At 44.9% G+C, this 17,576-nt stretch overlaps 1 protein-coding gene across 1 annotated transcript in view; it reads right to left on the bottom strand.

Annotated features, from left to right (window-relative positions):
• Slco2a1 (solute carrier organic anion transporter family member 2A1) overlaps positions 1-16,626 on the bottom strand; it is an 83,581-nt gene extending 66,955 nt beyond the window's left edge. Inside the window, exon 1 of the mRNA XM_027934062.2 lies at positions 16,531-16,626. Within this exon, the coding sequence (XP_027789863.1) occupies positions 16,531-16,626 (96 nt within the window). The remainder of the gene's footprint in view (positions 1-16,530) is intronic.
• Between the last annotated feature and the right edge of the window lie 950 nt (positions 16,627-17,576).

Raw genomic sequence — 17,576 nt, 5'->3', positions numbered from 1 at the left:
ATTACAGGAGGAAAGAGAAATCCCACTCATGGAGAGCAGCTTTGGCCCATGCCTGTGAGTTCCAGCCTGCCTGTCGCGGTCCCTTCTGACTGCCAACTTTATGAATTTTGGATTTGCTTAGCCAGCCCCCAGAATTGTGCAAACTAATCCTTTGTAATAAATCTCTTAGTATATATTCACGTGTTGACTGAACTCTTAGTCATATAATATAATGTCCTCCTAACGTCTATATCCCAATCCTCCGAACCTTTCAATATGGTGCCTTACATGGCCAAATGGAAATTTCCAGGTGTGATCAGTAATTTTAAATTGGGAGATTATCCAGATCATCTGGGTGAGCCCAATGTAATCACACATGTCCTTATAAGAGGAAAGCAAAAGTCAAAGAAAAAGGTGAGATGGAGAGAATTCATGACGTTAAACTGTCAGTTTTGAGGACAGAGAAAGGGATCATGAGTCAAGGAAGGAGGATGACTTCAGAAGGTGGAAAAGGCAAAGACAGATTCTCCAATGAAGCCTCTAGAAGAAGTATAGTTCTCCTCATTCCCTGAAGACTCAAGGATTCCTGACCTCCCAAACTGTAAGACAGTAAATGCATGCTGATTGAAGCCACTACATTTGGAATCATTTGTTACAGCAGCAAATAAGGCACTAACACAAACCTCGATTCATGCAGATTTCTTCCCTTTACCTCACTGCCCTTATTCAGGTTGCCTCTTTTTCCTAGTAGCAGAATGACAAATAAAATTTGTAGGAGGCCACCTGCACTGGGTACACAAAACAAACCAATACAGAGTTTAATTGTAATAACTGAACCTTGATTGGTTGGTTGCTGAAGGCCCTACAGCTATATAAATAAGCTGTACCCAAACAGATGACTAATCTGTAGCCTATTAATTAGTTTTCTATGCCTCACTTCCATTTTTCTATAAATGCTATCTGATCACATTGTTGGCTAGAATTCTCAAAATCTGCTCTGGTCTGGGAGTTGCTGGGATTTGTCAATCATTTTTGTTTCACTTCTTTGTTCAAATAAACTGTGCTTGATATAATTGACCTAAGGAATTTTCCCTTTTTAACAGGGACCATGCCTTTTTTTTTTTGCATCATCCCTGTTTAAGACACTGATTCTGTTCTCTTCTTCTCCAAAGGAAGTCTCATTTGTTTTCTCTGTTCAGCCCTATCTGAGATCAGCTCCCCTTTTGTTTTGGAGAAGGATATCTATTTGACCTATTCATGCTTCAAGCATTCGTCCTGGCCTCAGGGAGGGACACAGAAACCAGCTGAGCCAATCACAGCCCTACCCTGAGACTTTTTCACATCGGAACCCAATGAAGAGTAGCAGGAACTCTCTAGTTGCTAGCTGTGATTGAGCAGTGGGGAAGTCAGAGGTTTATAGTGGAAGATAATGACAGGTGACATTCAGGGAGAAGGAGAGAAGATAGATGGAGCCCGGCTGGCCCTCCAGCCCACCTGCCCAAGCCTTCACAAGTTGAGCGACTGGGCTTCCTGTTGATTATCAGGAGTTACTTGTATTTTCTAGATATTAGTCCCTGGTCAGTTTTAGACTCTGCAGTCATCTCACAGACTGGCATTCTTTTTTGCTTTAAACACTCTTATCTGTTATTGAAGTAGATAAATCATCTTTCTTTAGCTGGCATTCTTCTGGTATATCTTCTTCTGCCTCCGGATTTCCAGCCTTTCTGTGTCATATTATTTTAGATGTCTCTTTTAAGGAGCATATGACTAGATTGGCACTGTTTTTAAACATCCAATCCTGGATTCTCTAGCTTTGAAATGGTAAGAATAGTCCATCAGCATGTGCTGCAATGCTGGATAAATCTAGATTCCACTCTGCTTATTATATTATGCTACCATTTATAATAAAGGGGTTTTGTTTGTTTTTCTTTCTTTCCCCCTCTCCTCTTTCCAGCCTTCTGTTATTTGGTTAATTTTTTTTTTAAATTTTTTGTTATATTTCTTTATTCTCCCTTGAATTCTATTCACCTTGGAAAACTTGCATCCTGGCTGGGGCTGTAGCTCAGCTGCAGAGACCTTGACTTGCACATGTGAGGCACTGGGTTCAATCCTCAGCACCACATAAAAATAAACAAATAAAATAAAGGCATGCTGTCCATCTATAAATTAAAAAAAAATTTTTTTAAAGAAAACATGCATCCAATGTCTTTTGTCTTAATGATTACCCATATATTTTTTTAAAATTGGGGTACAATGCATATAACAAAATTTACCATCTTCACTATTTTTAAGTATAAGTTCTGTGTTATCAAGTACATTCATTTGTGTAACCGTCACCACCATCCATCTCTAAAACTCTTTTCATCTTACACAACTTTATATTTGTTGAATACAACTCCCCTTTCTCCCCACCCCCAGTTCCTGGTCAACAACCATTTGACTTTCTGTCTTTACAAATTTGGCTATCATAGAGCATTTGACTTTTGATGACTGACTTATTTCACTTAGTGTAATGCCCTCCTGGTGCATCAATTGTACAGCCTGGGTTAGAATTTCATTCCTTTGTAAGGTGGAATAATCCTCCATTGTATGTCTATACCATACTTGGCTCATTTATCCCTTAGTGGAAATCTTATTTGTTTCTACCTTTTGGTAATGCTGCTATGAATTCGGGCATGTAATTTCAATTTTTTATATATATCCCAGTAATGGAATTGATGGATCCTACAGGGATTCTATTTTTAATTTTTCAAGGGACTGCCATGCTGTTCTCCATAGTAGCTGCACATTTCACATTCCCACCAGCAGTAGGACTTCCAATTTCTCCACCTCTTTAACAACATTTATTCCCTGATTTTTTGTTCTATTTTTTAGAGTGGCCATCTGATTTGCATTTCACTAATCATCAGTGATGTTGAGCGTCTTTTCTGGGCTTGTTATCCACCCAGGTATCATTATTGGAGAAATGTGTATTCAAATCCTTTGCCAATTTTTCAGTTCCTTATCAGATGTCTGATTTGCAAATATTTTCTTCCAGTTTGTAGACTGCTTTTTCACTCTTTCAATTGGGTTCTTTGATGCACATAAGTTTTAAATTTTGATATAATGCAATTTGTCTATTAACTTCTGTTGCTTGTGCTTTTGATGTCATATCCAAGAAATCTTTGCTGAATTCAATGTCATCAAGCTTCACCTCCAACTTTTCTTCTAAGAGTTTTATGTCTTACATTTAGGACTTTGACCCACTGTGAATTAATTTTTATAGATGATAAAAGATAAGTCCACCATACAGATAGGATAAATTCCGTTGCTAATTCTATATGGTACAGCTTTGAGGTTTTAATTTCCCAGAGGAATTTTTTTTTCACCAAGGAATCATGTTAGAAATAAAGCTCCTCTGTCCCTGGGGTGGTGGGATGAGTTTATTAGTTCCCCTTTTACCACGGGACCCAGCTTTATGAATGGGTTTGAGTTCCTTCCAACTGCCCATGACATCTTTCACACCTGTGTGATTACTAAATCCCATTCCCCATGAGGAGTTTCTTTATTTTATTGTTCTAATCATACCACATTCATTTTTCCTTTTACTCTGCCACAAGATCAGCTGTTGCCCTTATTATTCTGGTGTTTAATCCATTCTTCATTTTGCCCTTTCTTGCAAGCTCAGCTAGTGTTTAAACCTTTGGAGTTGTTCTATATGATGCAGCACCTCTAGGTGTTTGCAGTAGAGTTTCCTGTTCTGTGGACCCATAATGTTGATGGAACCCATAACTCATTATAACTCTTCATAGTCCACCTAATCCCATCTAACCACAGCCTTTGGAGGGCAGGGATCTTACCTAATTCACAGCTGTGTCTTCTATACAGAGGATCTACATGAGAACCACAAAGGTGACTTGTTAAAATTCAGAGCCCATGGGGCTGGGGTTGTGGCTCAGTGGTGGAGCACTTGCCTAGCATGTGTGAGGCACTGGGTTCGATTCTCAGAACCACATATAAATAAATGAATAAAATAAAGGTCCATCAACATCTAAAAAAAAATCTATGAAGTCACCTTTAAAAAAAATTCAGAGCCCATAATCTAGATGTATTTATCAGAATCCAATTCTATTTCCACCCTGGTCTCCCTCCTAAAACATAGTTCTTTCCCTACTTATATGACATGCTTTATAACTTTGCATTATTTGTGTACTTATCCACTGCCTATTTCACTCTTGAGGACATAGCCCACGATGTTTTACTCATCATTAAGACTATAATGATTGTTGATAGTGATAAATAATAATAAGTGAATGAATAAATGAGTTTCAGGCATCCATCCTAATACCACTTGTGGTCTCAAGAGTTCAGAAATCCGTGCTGTTTAGAATACCAGCAAAGAGTTGTCTGCAAACAGTGGGTGGTCAATCAAGACTCACCAAATGACTCAGTGAAAGCCCACTCTGAGAATTCTTTCCACATCCTCCCAGGTGTAAAATCCCAGGCACAGGACCAGACCCCTAATCAGCCTTTCGAAGATCCTATCCTAGCTTCTGTTCTTACCACCTTACCCTTGGACCCACTCTTCCTATAGGGCAAGGAGCCAATCAGATACACTCATTTCTCTAAGAAGTGTGTCTAACCCTTAGGGCTGGATTCCTAAGCTCTGAGCCAGCCCTTGAGAGTGGGCACAAGAAGAGCAGAGAGGACTTCCTGGACAGAATCACCTCCTAATCTTCCCAGGATATGTTCTGAATTCTTGCCTCTCTTTAAGACTTCAAATATTGTTATCTGACTTTGCCTCCATCCTTGGAGAATTGTGAGACTCAAATACAATAACAGATACAAAAAGGCTGTGGGAATGGTGACAGTACTGGGAGACATGGTCCTTCCAGACAATCACATCCGCCTGGCTGCAGTCTCAGCTGCATCATCCTTGGTCTATCCTTAGGGACCAGAAGGTAATGCAATTACATTGCATTTCATTTACCACAATTGAGATGCCAGGTGTACCTGGCAAAGGAGTGTGGCTGTCACCATAGACTTTAGGACTTCTCAATTGACAGTTTTTTCCTGAGTATAAATACAGGACATATTTACTGTAGAAAAAAAATGGAGAACATAGAAATCCACAAGGAAGAAAAATGAAGCTGTTAATACATTTTCCATGCAGAGAGACTCAGCACTACCCAGATACACCCCCTTCAAGTCTTCCTGCTCTACATGTTAGTAACCTAAAAACTTTTGAATCACCTCTACATATGGTCATCCATGATTCTTCCTCTCACTTCACAGTAGAGGATGGACTCTTATCCAAAGTTTAAACTATTTTCAGCCAAACTTTTAAAAACGATTTGTAAATACTCTGTAGACAGACATCCTGTGATTGATTGGATGATTCTCCAATTGCTACATATACAAGCCCTTTCCCTTCAATGTTTCTGAGCAGATGAGTTACATGATAAGATACAGTGTAGCTGAACAGTTCCCACTCATTCTTTCATTTAGAAATCAAGCGTTTCTAAGCTCAGGGTTGCCCACACCCACATCAGTGCTAACTGCTCGCAGCTGCTCAGCTGAAGTGGGGGGTCTAGGCCCAAGATCAGGGGTAAGGGACTGTGCACCAAGAAAGGAAACTGAGGATTGAAGACTTGCAAGACTACCATTGCCAAATTTGGCTTGGAAAACACAACAAGAAATAGAAATAGGCAACTCTGCTGTGTCTGTCAGTATGTGGCAATGCTCTGGCTTGGGGTTTATGGTGAAGTACAAAAGCAAACATAGTGGAAAAAAATCTTGAGCCGGTGTCACCCAGAGAGCCCCACAGTAATGTGGCAATGCCCAGAGGCTGCCTCCCAATTTTTTTCCATTGTAAAATGTGGATAGTAAGTACCTCACAGCACTGGGAGAGGGGCTTAGTCAGGTAGTGTTTCTGAAAGGACCTAACCTTGCTCAAAGTATGTCACTAAATTTTCACATAGTGGATGCTTCCAAGCAGGAGGGCTCAAATGTATTCACAACTAAATATCCATAAACCCCTTTGTATGTTTCCCCATGCATATAGGTCCTAATAAAATAGATCCACATGGGGGATGATATCTCAGAAAATTATAAAGGCCACTCAGAATGTGCTGATTCTGAGGGTGGGAATCCTGAATATATGTGACGTAAAGACAACCCCAAACCGGGGTGACTAATGCCCATCTCCTGGTAAATTTTACATGTTTACACATTAAATTTACAGATTGGCTCCACGAACCCAATGTTTTCTAGATTGCTGAAGGCTGAAGAAGAAGGAGACTCGAGAAATAATTTGGCTGCACAGAAAGGCAGCTTCCCAACGGAAAGAGCATCTGACAGTGAGACAGACTATCAGTGACCCCTGTGGGTTCATGCAGCTGCCCCGACAGATGAGGCTGGTCCTTCACTAACTTGGCCCTCCCAGCCTAGGGAGTTGGGGTGCAGCCACGGAGCACAGGCTGGACCCACAAGGTACATTCCCATGAGCATCAGGCCAGATTCCTGGGGAGAGGCCTTGGTTGGGCCCTCTGGCAATGAAACCAAGACAGATGGTCCACTTCTCTTCTTTCTCCAGAGGGCCATTGTTGGTCTAGAGGCTGGACTCATGACTGATCCATGGCTTCTCTGGGCTTGTTGTGAATACTCCATGAAAGCTTCCAAAGTTGGGAAGGAGCGAGAGCTGGGGTGTGAGAACAGAGGGATGTGGAGTGAGAAGGAAGAGAGTGAGAGATGGGAAGAGCAGGTCTTAGAGATGGTGAGGGCATCACAAATTTGCAGGGCCTGGTGGGCTCTGGGTCCCCATCATAAGATGCGCCACTTCATAGCAGCTGTCCCCAAGCCTGAGGCACTCACATGAGTAGTGATGGAGCTTTTTGCAGAGATAAGACAAGCAATGAAACCTTTGTGATCAGGGACAACAGGAGTCAGGGGTCACACTGCACTCACCCCAGCCATGCCCACCTTCACAGCCTGGTCTGGCTTTCAGAAGAGCATGGCTCAAGCCACCTGGATTTCTGTTTCAACCCTGCTAAGCAGTCCCCAGTTAGGGGAGCTCTGGGACAGGGGAGACCTTCCTAGTGGAGACAGGAAGGTGAGGGGTTCTGCCAGCTTCGCTCCGAGAGGGATACACACAGAAGGACAGGCACAGATTTCAGTTCAGTATGGGTCTGCTTGGTGAGGTAGTGTGATGTCCCCATCCCTGGAGCTATGTGACCAGAGATGGGACTTCAAGACATTTCTGCATCTTGGAGCAAATGAGCTCATTTCTCGTGGTCAATTCTGAAATTCAATAATTCCTGACACCAGGAAGCACCATCTTTCTGTAGCTTGATTTTTGTCATCATTTGTATAGATTCTGTGCAGGGAGAAGTTTCAAAAGGCCATAAAAACCATGACCAACAATGAAGGAAAGCTGAGGAGGAGGAGGAGGAGGAGGAGGAGGAGGAGGAGGAGGAGGAGGAGAACAGAAACAAGACAGAGAACCCAGTCTTGCCACTCTGCAGGACCCAACTCTGCCTCCCAGCCCTGCCTCCCAGCCCCACCCATCTGCTCTCAGGAAGCCACCCCTTTCTGCCTCCCTGAATCCCTGAAGTTCATTTTCATCTTGGTCACCATCTCTGACCCTCCTCCATGCCTTTCAGGGGGCAGGAGTTTGTTCTTATAAAATGTCTTAGCAAGAGCAGCAACAAGGTAACTACTTGTTCCAATTTGCTTAGAACATTCCAACTTTTTTTTTTTTTTTTTGGTATCAGGCATTGAACTCCGGGGCACTCGACCACTGAGCCACATCCCCAGCCCTATTTTGTATTTTATTTAGAGACAGGGTCTCACTGAGTTGCTTACTGCCTCATAGTTGCTAAGGCTGGCTTTGAACTCATGATCCTCCTGTCTCAAGCTCCCGAGCTGCTGGGATTATAGGCGTGTGCCACTATGCCCAGTGAACATTCCCTGTCTTAAAGCTGAGAGTCGTGGGTCCCTGGAACCCCCTCAGTGCTGGGCAAATGGAGACAGCTGATTACCCTGGGAGGCTGGGAACTTTGCAGGCAATTGTTTCTTGGAAACTTGGGAGCCTCTTAGGGAGGCTGGCGGGGGGGCGGGGAGTGCAACACACATCATAAAGGGCCTGACCCACAGACACTCAATAAATTCTCAGTGACTGAGCGAAACTCAGGCTCCTACACCAGCACTCAGCTCCCAGCTTTCCCTCAACTGTGAACCAAAGGGAAAGCTTCAAGTTGCAAAAGTGCCTGAAGCGCAAGTGAGGAGTGACTTATAAAACAGTCTGAGAAAGTGATCAGTTTAATCCCATCCAGGGATCTCTGGCAGTCTGAGGGCAGGAGGAGCAGGACTCTGGAAGCCTGTTGTTCTCTCTACCACTGCCCCTTTCCCCAGGCCCAAAGGGGCCTCACTGTGTTCCCCTAGCTGGGCTCCTCTCCTGAAGTCCCATAGCGCTCAGCCCAGGAACTTTGGGACACCCATGCCCCACACACCTGTCCCTTCAAACTGTCTAGGTGCCAGTCCCTCTGCGCCCAACAAGTTAGCTGGGTGAACTCACCAGATCAACTAGTTCTGACTTGACATCTACCTGTGTTGCTTCCCAAACTTGGTACACTCCACCTGGGAGTCCGCATTTGGGAGACATGAGTTAGACGTGGCACAGCTTCCTGGAGCATCAAGGTTACCCCAAGATTTGGGGCAAATACTTTTATTGGAAACAGGTGATTGTGGAGCAGAAGAATATATAATTCACTTGAGTTTCTGACAAAAATATATCTACAAAATGTCATGCTCAGGGTTAAGCCATATCCCAAGATATCTTCTAGAATTCAGGGCCTTTTTTATAAATGCTAGCTCAATGTAGTCCCCTCTGATGACAATTGCATTCTAACTGAGGCCCCTGGTGGTCCAGAGCAGCATGTCCCAGAGATGCTGGTGGAGCAGTCTGAAGTATGGAAAGCAGCATTGGGTAAGCAACACGGAACTTGCCAGCAGACTCCCAGATTGCTCCAGAGCTCAGATACACAGTCTCTGACAAGAGGATAGCTGGCCACGTTTCTAGAGGTGAGGGATAGTGCTGATCAATCGGAGTGCCCACAAAGTTCACAAGTTCCAAGGTTGCTGCTCCTGGCTATGCCCCCAGGCTGAGCCCAAGACTCCTGAGAGCCTCCTAAGCCTTCGCCTCCAGTGATCCAAGATCCTGGGAAGATGGGCCCTGGAAGAAGGCTGCTCAGAGACTTCTGCTGTGCTTTCATTTCCTGCCTGTGAGCACATTTAATCCATCCCAAACAATAAGGCACACCCAGAAAATCAAGGTCCTCTAACCCAAGTGAGCTGGGGATTGATCAAGGACAACCTGGCGGCTTCTGCCAGGTTTCATAACAGTTCCCAGCAAAGATCAGACTCAGCTGGCCCCGTTCCTAGTCTCATCTCAATCAGTGATTTAAGAGCATGAGATGAGAATCTGAGGATGGAAAAGAAAGTCCAAGATCACAAAGCTCAGGTCCAAATGGTCAAGGATGAGAGGATACAGAAAGGGACGGGGGAGGGAGATGACCCAGGTGCAAATTCCTGCTTTGCCAGTTACTGGATATGTGTGGCCTTGAATCAACCTCAGTTTCCCCAACTATGAAATGAAGATGTTGCTGCCTCGAATGCAGGGCTATCGTTGAGATTAGAAGAAAAAAAAAATCAGAAACATAGATCTAAGATCAAGTTCAAGAGAAAGGATATACTGCTCAGCTAAAACCAGAAGAAAAGCTGGAGCATAAATACACAAGATCCTACACTGTTACCAAAAGTGAGCTTTGTTTTAGAAAGTAAAGTAAGCTTGGATTTTAGGAAGATTCCCAAGACCTTTATAAAAGTCAAAGTAGAAGGGAAACCGAATGGGTTATAAAATTTGGCAGCCATAAGCTAAACACATATAATTGCAGGATAAAACCAAGCTTTCTCCCAGCTTCAAAACTTGATCCATACCTACAAAAAAATCAAGACAAAGCAGGCTTGCTGGCACATGCCTCTGATTCCAGTAGCTTAGGAGACTGAGGCAAGAGGACTGCAAGTTCAAAGCCAGCCTCAGCAACTTAGCAAGCTTCCAAACAACTTAAAAAGACCTTGTCTCAAAACAAAATAAATAAATAAATAAAAATGGCTAGGGATGTAGCTCAGGGGTTGAGTGCCCTGAGTTCAAACCCCAGTACCAAAACCAAAACACAACATCAAGCAAGAAAGCTATTCACACAGATCAATGGAACAGAATAGGAAACCCGGGATAGACCTGCACAAGTATGGTCAACTGATTTTTAATGGTGAGTTTTTTGTTTTTTTTTTTTTTGTTGTTGATGGTGCTGGTTATTGAATCTAGGGCTTCACCCATGTTAGGCAAGCACTCTACCACTGAGCTACATCCCCAGTCTACCAACTGATTTTTGACAAAATGCAAAGGCAAATCACTAAAATAAAGATAGTCTTTTTAATTAAATAGTGTAGGAACAACTGGCCTGCAGTAGCCCTCTTCACCCCCAAAAAGAAGAACCTTAACCTAAACCTCACACCTCACACCTATAAAAAAAAATTAACTCGAAATAGAACACAGATTTAAATGTAAAATTAGAAAACTAAATTTTAGGAGAAAATACAGGAAAAAGCACAGAGAAACTAAGATTTACTGAAGAGTCCTTAGCCCTCAAAAGCAAGATCCAGAAAACTAAAAGGTTGATAAATTAGAATACATCAAATTAAACATTTTTTTTCTGTAAAATAGTTAGTTAAGATGATAAAAAATAATCTACAAACTAGACGAAAATATTTGCAAACCACATACCCAACAAAGGACTTGGATCTAATATATATGGAGAGAACCCTCAAAGCTCTACAAAAAAAAAAAAAAAAATCCAATTTGAAAATGGACAAAATGGGGCTGGGACTATAGCTCAGTGGCAGAGCACTTGCTTTGCATGTGTGAGGCACTGGGTTCAATCCTCAGCACCACATAAAAATAAATAAATAAAGATATTGTGTCCATCTACCACTAAAAAAAAAAATAAAATTTTAAAAAGAAAAGAAATGGACAAAATACATGAACAGATATTTCAATGAAGAAGAGATACAAATGGAAATTCATATAAGATGTTCTATGTTATTAGCCATGAGGGAAATGAAAATTAAGACCATGATATGATGTCATTACACATTTATTAAAATAGCTAAAATAAAAAGTAGTGACAACATCTAATGCTGACAAGGCCCAAAGTAGCTGGAATTCTCACACATTGCTGGTACAAATCTCGAAAACAATTTGGCAGATTTGTAAAACACCTCAGCCTGCAACTAACATCTGACCCACCAACACACACCTGGGCATTTACACAAGAGAAATGAATATTTCTCTCCACACAAAAACCTATACATAGTTGTTCCTCGAAAACTAATTTGTAATAGTCTCTAACTAGAAACAACCCAAATGTTCTTCAATGAGTGAACATTTAAACAAACTATGGTACATCTATCCCATGGAATACAACTCAGCAATAAGAAGGAACAAATTCTTTATATGTGCAATAATTGGGATAGATTTCCAAGGCATTGTGCCAAATGAAAAAAAAGCTGATCTCAAAATGTCATGACTTGTATGATTCCCTTTATGTAACATTCTACAGATGACTAAATTACAGAGATGGGAAAAAGGTTCATGGTTGCCAGGGGTTGCCATTCAGTAGTCAGAAGAGGAATGGATGTGACTCTAAAGGGGTTAACATAAGAGAAGCCTTTGTGGTGGCTTCAAGCAGTGGACCAGTAGTTACAAGAACCTACACAAGTGATAAAATGGCATAGAACTGTACACACGTGATAGCAATGTCAATTTCCTGATGTTGATTATACAGTTATTGTAGTTATATAAGATGGAACCAATAAGAGAAGATGGGTGAAGGATACACAATACCTTTAAGTACTATTTTCCTGTGAATCTATAATTGTTCCACACTTGTTAAGGTTAGGATCTTGAACGTCCCCCAAAAGCTCATGTGTTGAAAGCTCGGTCCTCAGTGCAGCTATGTTCAGAGGTAGGACTTCTGGATCATGAAGGCTCTGACCTCATCAATGTATTAACCTATTGAGGGATTCACAGCTCACGGACAATTGGAAGGGGATGGAAATTGTAGGAAGTATAATTTGGTTGGAGGGATGGGTCCTTGGGGTCATGCCCTCAGGTATTTTGTCATAGCAAGAAAAGCTAACAGAAAACTAAAAAATAAAAATAAAAAAGACTCAAAATAAACCAAGTTTTGTCTTATATTAAGAGCTCAACTGACTTTCTCCTGTGATCCTTTATAGGAAAGTCCCTAAGTACTATGGTGACAGCCATCTGTGTGGATCCCGTAGGATATGGACAATGGAAACTCACACACCTGTTTCTTCATGTCATTCTCCAAAGAAACTGAGGACGGAATGGCCATGTAAAGATCAATGAACCTAATAATGTAAGAACAGGGGCCTCTGAAGGACCCTTTCACTCCAGGAATATCCCTGGCTTCTCAGGTCCACTTTCCCTGCTCTCATGCTTTGGCATATAAACTGGAACTCTGAGCAGGCCAGTGCCTCCAAGGCAGAAAAGAAGCTCAGGTGAGGTCCAGATGTGGTTGAAACCATGGCGCAGGATAAAACCTAGCAGAGGCTGCAAAAAGAGAGACTGAGGAATGGGGGAGGCCATATAAAAGATGTATAAAATGATTTCTGGCCCAGCAAAACAGAAGAAGGCAAGGGGAGGCCAGACTTCCATCCTAACATCCCATCCTAGGTCTCCCAGAATGGAAAAAAAAAAAAAGGTAGTCACTATCATGAACAGAAGAGAACAATCAGGAAGAGATGAAATGAGCCATCCATGCCGTGGAACACAAGTCACTTCCCAGCTTGTTCTGTGTCAGCATCACTAGAGAGGAAATATAAGCCAAGAAGGGTTTTGAGCATCACCCAGGACAAGATCTGAGTGACCTGTGACGCCCTGACCCCAACAGTTCACGTTGTTCCCCACCAGAAGCAGTGCCCAAGGGTGGCCTCTCAGGGGGGCAGATTCCTGAGAGCTAAAGGGTGCTATCTTAAACCTTAGAGGAACCCACCCTCTGGGGAGGACTGGGGATCTTAATTCAGAAGGTCAGAGAAGGAATTCTTTGGCCCTGAAGAGTTGATTGAGAGTGTTTTCCGGAGCATGAATCAGGTTGCTGGGATAGAGTATTTTGTTCTAGAAACTGAGAAGTTAAAGCCTAAAATGCCTCCCTGTGATTGAGAATTGAAGGCCTCCAAGTGTGGCCTGGACACAAGCTAGGACAAAGTACATTCCCCCAATTTTTGGTTCTCCCAGGTTAGAGGTTACCAGGGCTGCTTGAGCCAAGCCAGAAGGTTCACCTTGGCTTCTTCCCACTGTTCTTCCTCACCCTTCACCCCCAGCGAAATGGACCCCACCCCACCAAGTATATATGATTCCACTACATTGGAGCTGTGGGCAGCAGTGATCCAATGACCACTCCCACTATAAGATAACCTCAGTTTGGCCCCCAAAGAAAGCTTCATTTTAAGGAAAAACAGATCTTTTGAGGCTGCCAGGATAAGTTAGCCACAAAGTCTCCCTTCTACCAACACCCGCCCCCACCCCCATAATGGCTGAATGGACCTGTTTTTAATTTAGAGTTCTGGGCGCTGGACTACTCCCTCCAACAGTGATTCTCCAGCAGGTCCTGAACTTCCTAAGAATCCCGAAAGTCAGAGGCCAGAGACTGTCTCTAAATTAAATACCAGGATATTTACTGCTGCAGGGGAGTCTAAAAAAATGAACCCTAAGAGTTGCCAGTCTGTTTGGATGTGAAGAATGATGAGTGAAAGAGTAGAAACCAGCGAGCCACTGGGAGCACACATCCTGCAGCCACCGCAGCTCCCCTGGGTCACAGCTGGGACTTGTGTGTCACCAGAGCCTGAAGAAAGCCCTCTTAACCGAAACCCATGGAATCCCCACCTGCTAAACCAGCTGATGAGAGGGCTGGGCGGTACAGTGGTTAGAGTCCATGTTTCTCTACACTCCATCCCTTGCTGGTTATATGTCCACACATGGACATGGGGGGTCCCCTACCAAAGCCTTATTTTCCTCATTATTAAAGGGGACAATAATTCACCTGATGGAGTTGCAAAGAGGACAAAATATGGGTACAATATTTCTGTAGTTCCTGGTATATTCATATAGCTCAATTGCAGTTAGCTACTCTTATTATTATTTTGGACATTATTATTATTATTTGTAGTTTTTCTTCACTAATAATTCCATGATGGAATTGATAGAACAAAACTTCCAAAATGGTATTTGAACATACAGTTCTGTTTGTTGAAGGAAGAAGCAATCTCGGATTGACCAAGCCTACTTCCTGTGCCTCATCCTGGTTAATCCTTACTGAGCTGACTCCCAACATGGGCATTGTTCATTTTATCCACTTTTTAAGGTAAGGACCCTGAGGATCAGGAAAGGTGAGAAATGCTTCCTTCCCTATGTCACACAGTTAGTAAGTGATTGATATGGGGTTTCTCAGGAATGTCCACAAGACCAAAAGGTTAGTCTGTCCTAGGAAAATGACAGATCCTCAAGTTGAGTGTCCCCTTTCCTTTCCATATCTCAAGGCATATGCAGCCCAAACCCTACTGAGAAGGTGCAAGGCCATCCCCCAACCTCTCACTTGGAGGAAGAAATTTCCCCTCAAATAGCAAAGCCCTGGATTACTTATTACTGTTCCAGGAGGGACACTTAACTAATCTGGGATTCTAGATTCCAAATTTCCCTGGTTTCAGGCTCCTGAGTTGAAGCTCAGTTGAGATTTTTCCAAATTCTGATCTTAAAACTGTTATTCATCCAAAGAGGTGATGATTAAGAGAATCTGGTTGTTGGAACTGGTGAAAACCTCTTAACTGATGAGTCTTTAACTCCCTCAGGGGGCCAATTGGCCTGAGCTCAGAGTTCAGGCCTCAGGCACAAATAATCAGCATGTGAGAAGTTATCTTATTCTTACAGATCTTCAAAGAAATTGCTGCCATAAACTGTTTTAGGGTCTAGGGCAGGCCAAGCCTTACCCCTCCTCACCCTCACTGTCAGGAATCTGTGCTGGAACAACCGCCCCTCCTGCCATTCCTGGGGGTAAAGGAGTTAGATTTCCTGTACCCTGTTTCCTGCCACGCTCCACTCCTTTCAGACTACCCAACCCCCACACGGGCTCTTTCCTTCCAATTCCTAATTTTAAGATATCAAACTTTCCACAATTCTCAGCTGAAACTTCTCCAGAACACTTGGGAATGGTGAAATGGAAATTGCACACAGTGTTCTATGCAGGTTTGGCCAAAAGGTGAGGTTTGAGATTATTTCAAAATTTCTGTCTTATTTATATTACACCATGAGATCAATTTAACCTTTATTATTGTGGTGCGGGAAAGAACAGAAACAGGAATGGGGAATTCCACTGGAAACAATCTAAGTACATATATGTAGGTGGGATCCCCTCTGATCTCCAGATCTGTTTCTGTTAGATACATGTAACCAGTCCACAGAGAGTCCCAACCTGCCTTTGTGAGATCTGAGTTCCCCTATCTGCACCACTGAAGGCTTTACCCATTTCCATCTGATTGTATGATTGTGGGAAACAACCTAATGTCTCTGTGCCATAATCTCTACCCTGACCCCAATATGCCCTCAAGAAACTCTGAAGCCTTCCACTTCCTCATAGGGAAGCTTCCCTCTATCAGGAAGTCCCCAAAGAACTTGAGTGTGGATTCAACTACTCTAGGTCCTCTTGGACTTGTGAGAGAGTAGAAAGTGTTTCTGACTCTTGGGGAAGAAAGTGTTGTCATTCTAATAGCTGCCAACACCCCCATTTTCTCTTCCCTGTGGCCCCATAACTTGCTGGGCCAAAGGCACCTGCTCTGATCTTTCTGACCACTAGGGCTACTGATTTTCAGACCAGGAAAGCTCGTCCTAGGAGAAGGGTTGGTTGCTGAACGGCTGAGAGGGAATTGCAGCCAGGTAGCACGGTCCCCGCCAGCGTTGGCAGAAGTTGAAAGCCCCGGGAAGAACATCTTCTGCCATCAGGACCAGGTGTGCTCTGATCCGCACCATCTCAAAAGTGCCCCCATCCTATCCCCACAAGGCCCCACTGGGCACCTCCAAGCCCGTCCCATGAACGAAGTTAACTGTCTGCGGGAGACAGTGTTCCTCCAGATATTCTTTTGCAAAGATGGCAATTCTCTCACTGCCATATCTCTACACAGTTGTCTCAAAACAAACAACAACAGGTACTTCCGATGTCCTGTTTCTTAACCTGATGCGGGCATGTGAACACGCACACACGCGATCGCGCGTGCGGCCGGTCCAGGTGCGCCCTGGCCCGTAACGCCAAGCGCCAGGGATGCGACCTGGATGGTGGCCCTGAGGGCAGAGGAGGGAGTTGGAGCACCCTTGCACCCCCTGGGCTTCGACAGCACCGACGCCGGTGGTGCCTCGCGGGACTGTCTGCGGACTCTGCTCACCTTAATGTTGCCAAAGACGGAGCGGGGACAGCGGCCGGCTCCGCCCGAGGAGGCGCTGCTGCCCTGGCGCGCGCCGGGGTTGGGCAAGAGCCCCATGGTGACGGGGCGGCGGGCCGGGCTGCAGAGCGACACGGGGGTGGCGTCCCCTACCGCCCGGCCGGGGCGGTGGTTGCAGGCTCCGGGCTCTGGGTGGAGAGAGACCGCGCGGGCTGGTGGAGCCGGACCGGCCGATGGCGAACTTGGTGGCGCTGACCTTAGGAGGCGCGCGGCGCGGAGACTGAGCGAGAGAGTGCGCGCCCAGAAGTTTTTATAAGTGGCCGCCGCCGCCGCCGTCGCCGATGATGAAACGCGCTCTCCCTCCTCCCTCTCTTCCTCCGGTGTCCAAAGCGCAGCGAGCCCCCGCCCCCCGCCGCCGCCGTCGTCGCCTCCTTAGACAGGTGTCTTCGGGACGCGGGAGTCGGTGCTGCCTAAGCCCAGGAGGCGCTGGGTACGCCGGGGCTCGACCTCGGCTCGGACCCGCGAGGCTTCACGGTCTCGGGAGAAGGTCCCGCCTGCTGGGAGGGGTGGGGGAAGGAGGGAGTTAGTGGCAGGAGGGACGGAAGGCTGTAGGCGGGTAGGGGGATGCCTGGGAAAAGGTGGGTGCGGCTGGTGCGGGCAGGTGACTACAGGGGATCTTGAAAGGAATGGGCAGGGCCAGCGGGTGGAAGGGGTAGTAGGGTCCGAGGGGCGCTGGGGTGGGGACAGCAGGAGCAAGGTGGGGGAGGGAGCCCGGGGTTCCTGGAGAGGTGAGCCCCGGCTCCCCGCCCGCCCGCGCGACGCACTTGGGAAGATTTACGCAGCCAGTCTCTGCTTGTTTGCACTCGCCGCGGCAAACGTGGGCCCTCAGTTCCGGTGATGGCTCTGAGACTCGCCGAGGCTCTGTTTGTGCTGCGGGCTGATTTATATTTAAACTGCTCTTTGCGCTGGAGAGGGGGGTTGGGTAGCAAGGTGGAGGGGTGGGGGCCGTCCCGGGCTGGGCCCGAACTCTCTGGACCTGAGCCAAGGTA

Source organism: Marmota flaviventris, chromosome 8, assembly GCF_047511675.1.
Source record: "Marmota flaviventris isolate mMarFla1 chromosome 8, mMarFla1.hap1, whole genome shotgun sequence".
NCBI classification, from domain to species: domain Eukaryota; kingdom Metazoa; phylum Chordata; class Mammalia; order Rodentia; family Sciuridae; genus Marmota; species Marmota flaviventris.
Note: the sequence above shows the minus strand (reverse complement) of the source record. Positions and strands in the feature narration are given on the sequence as shown.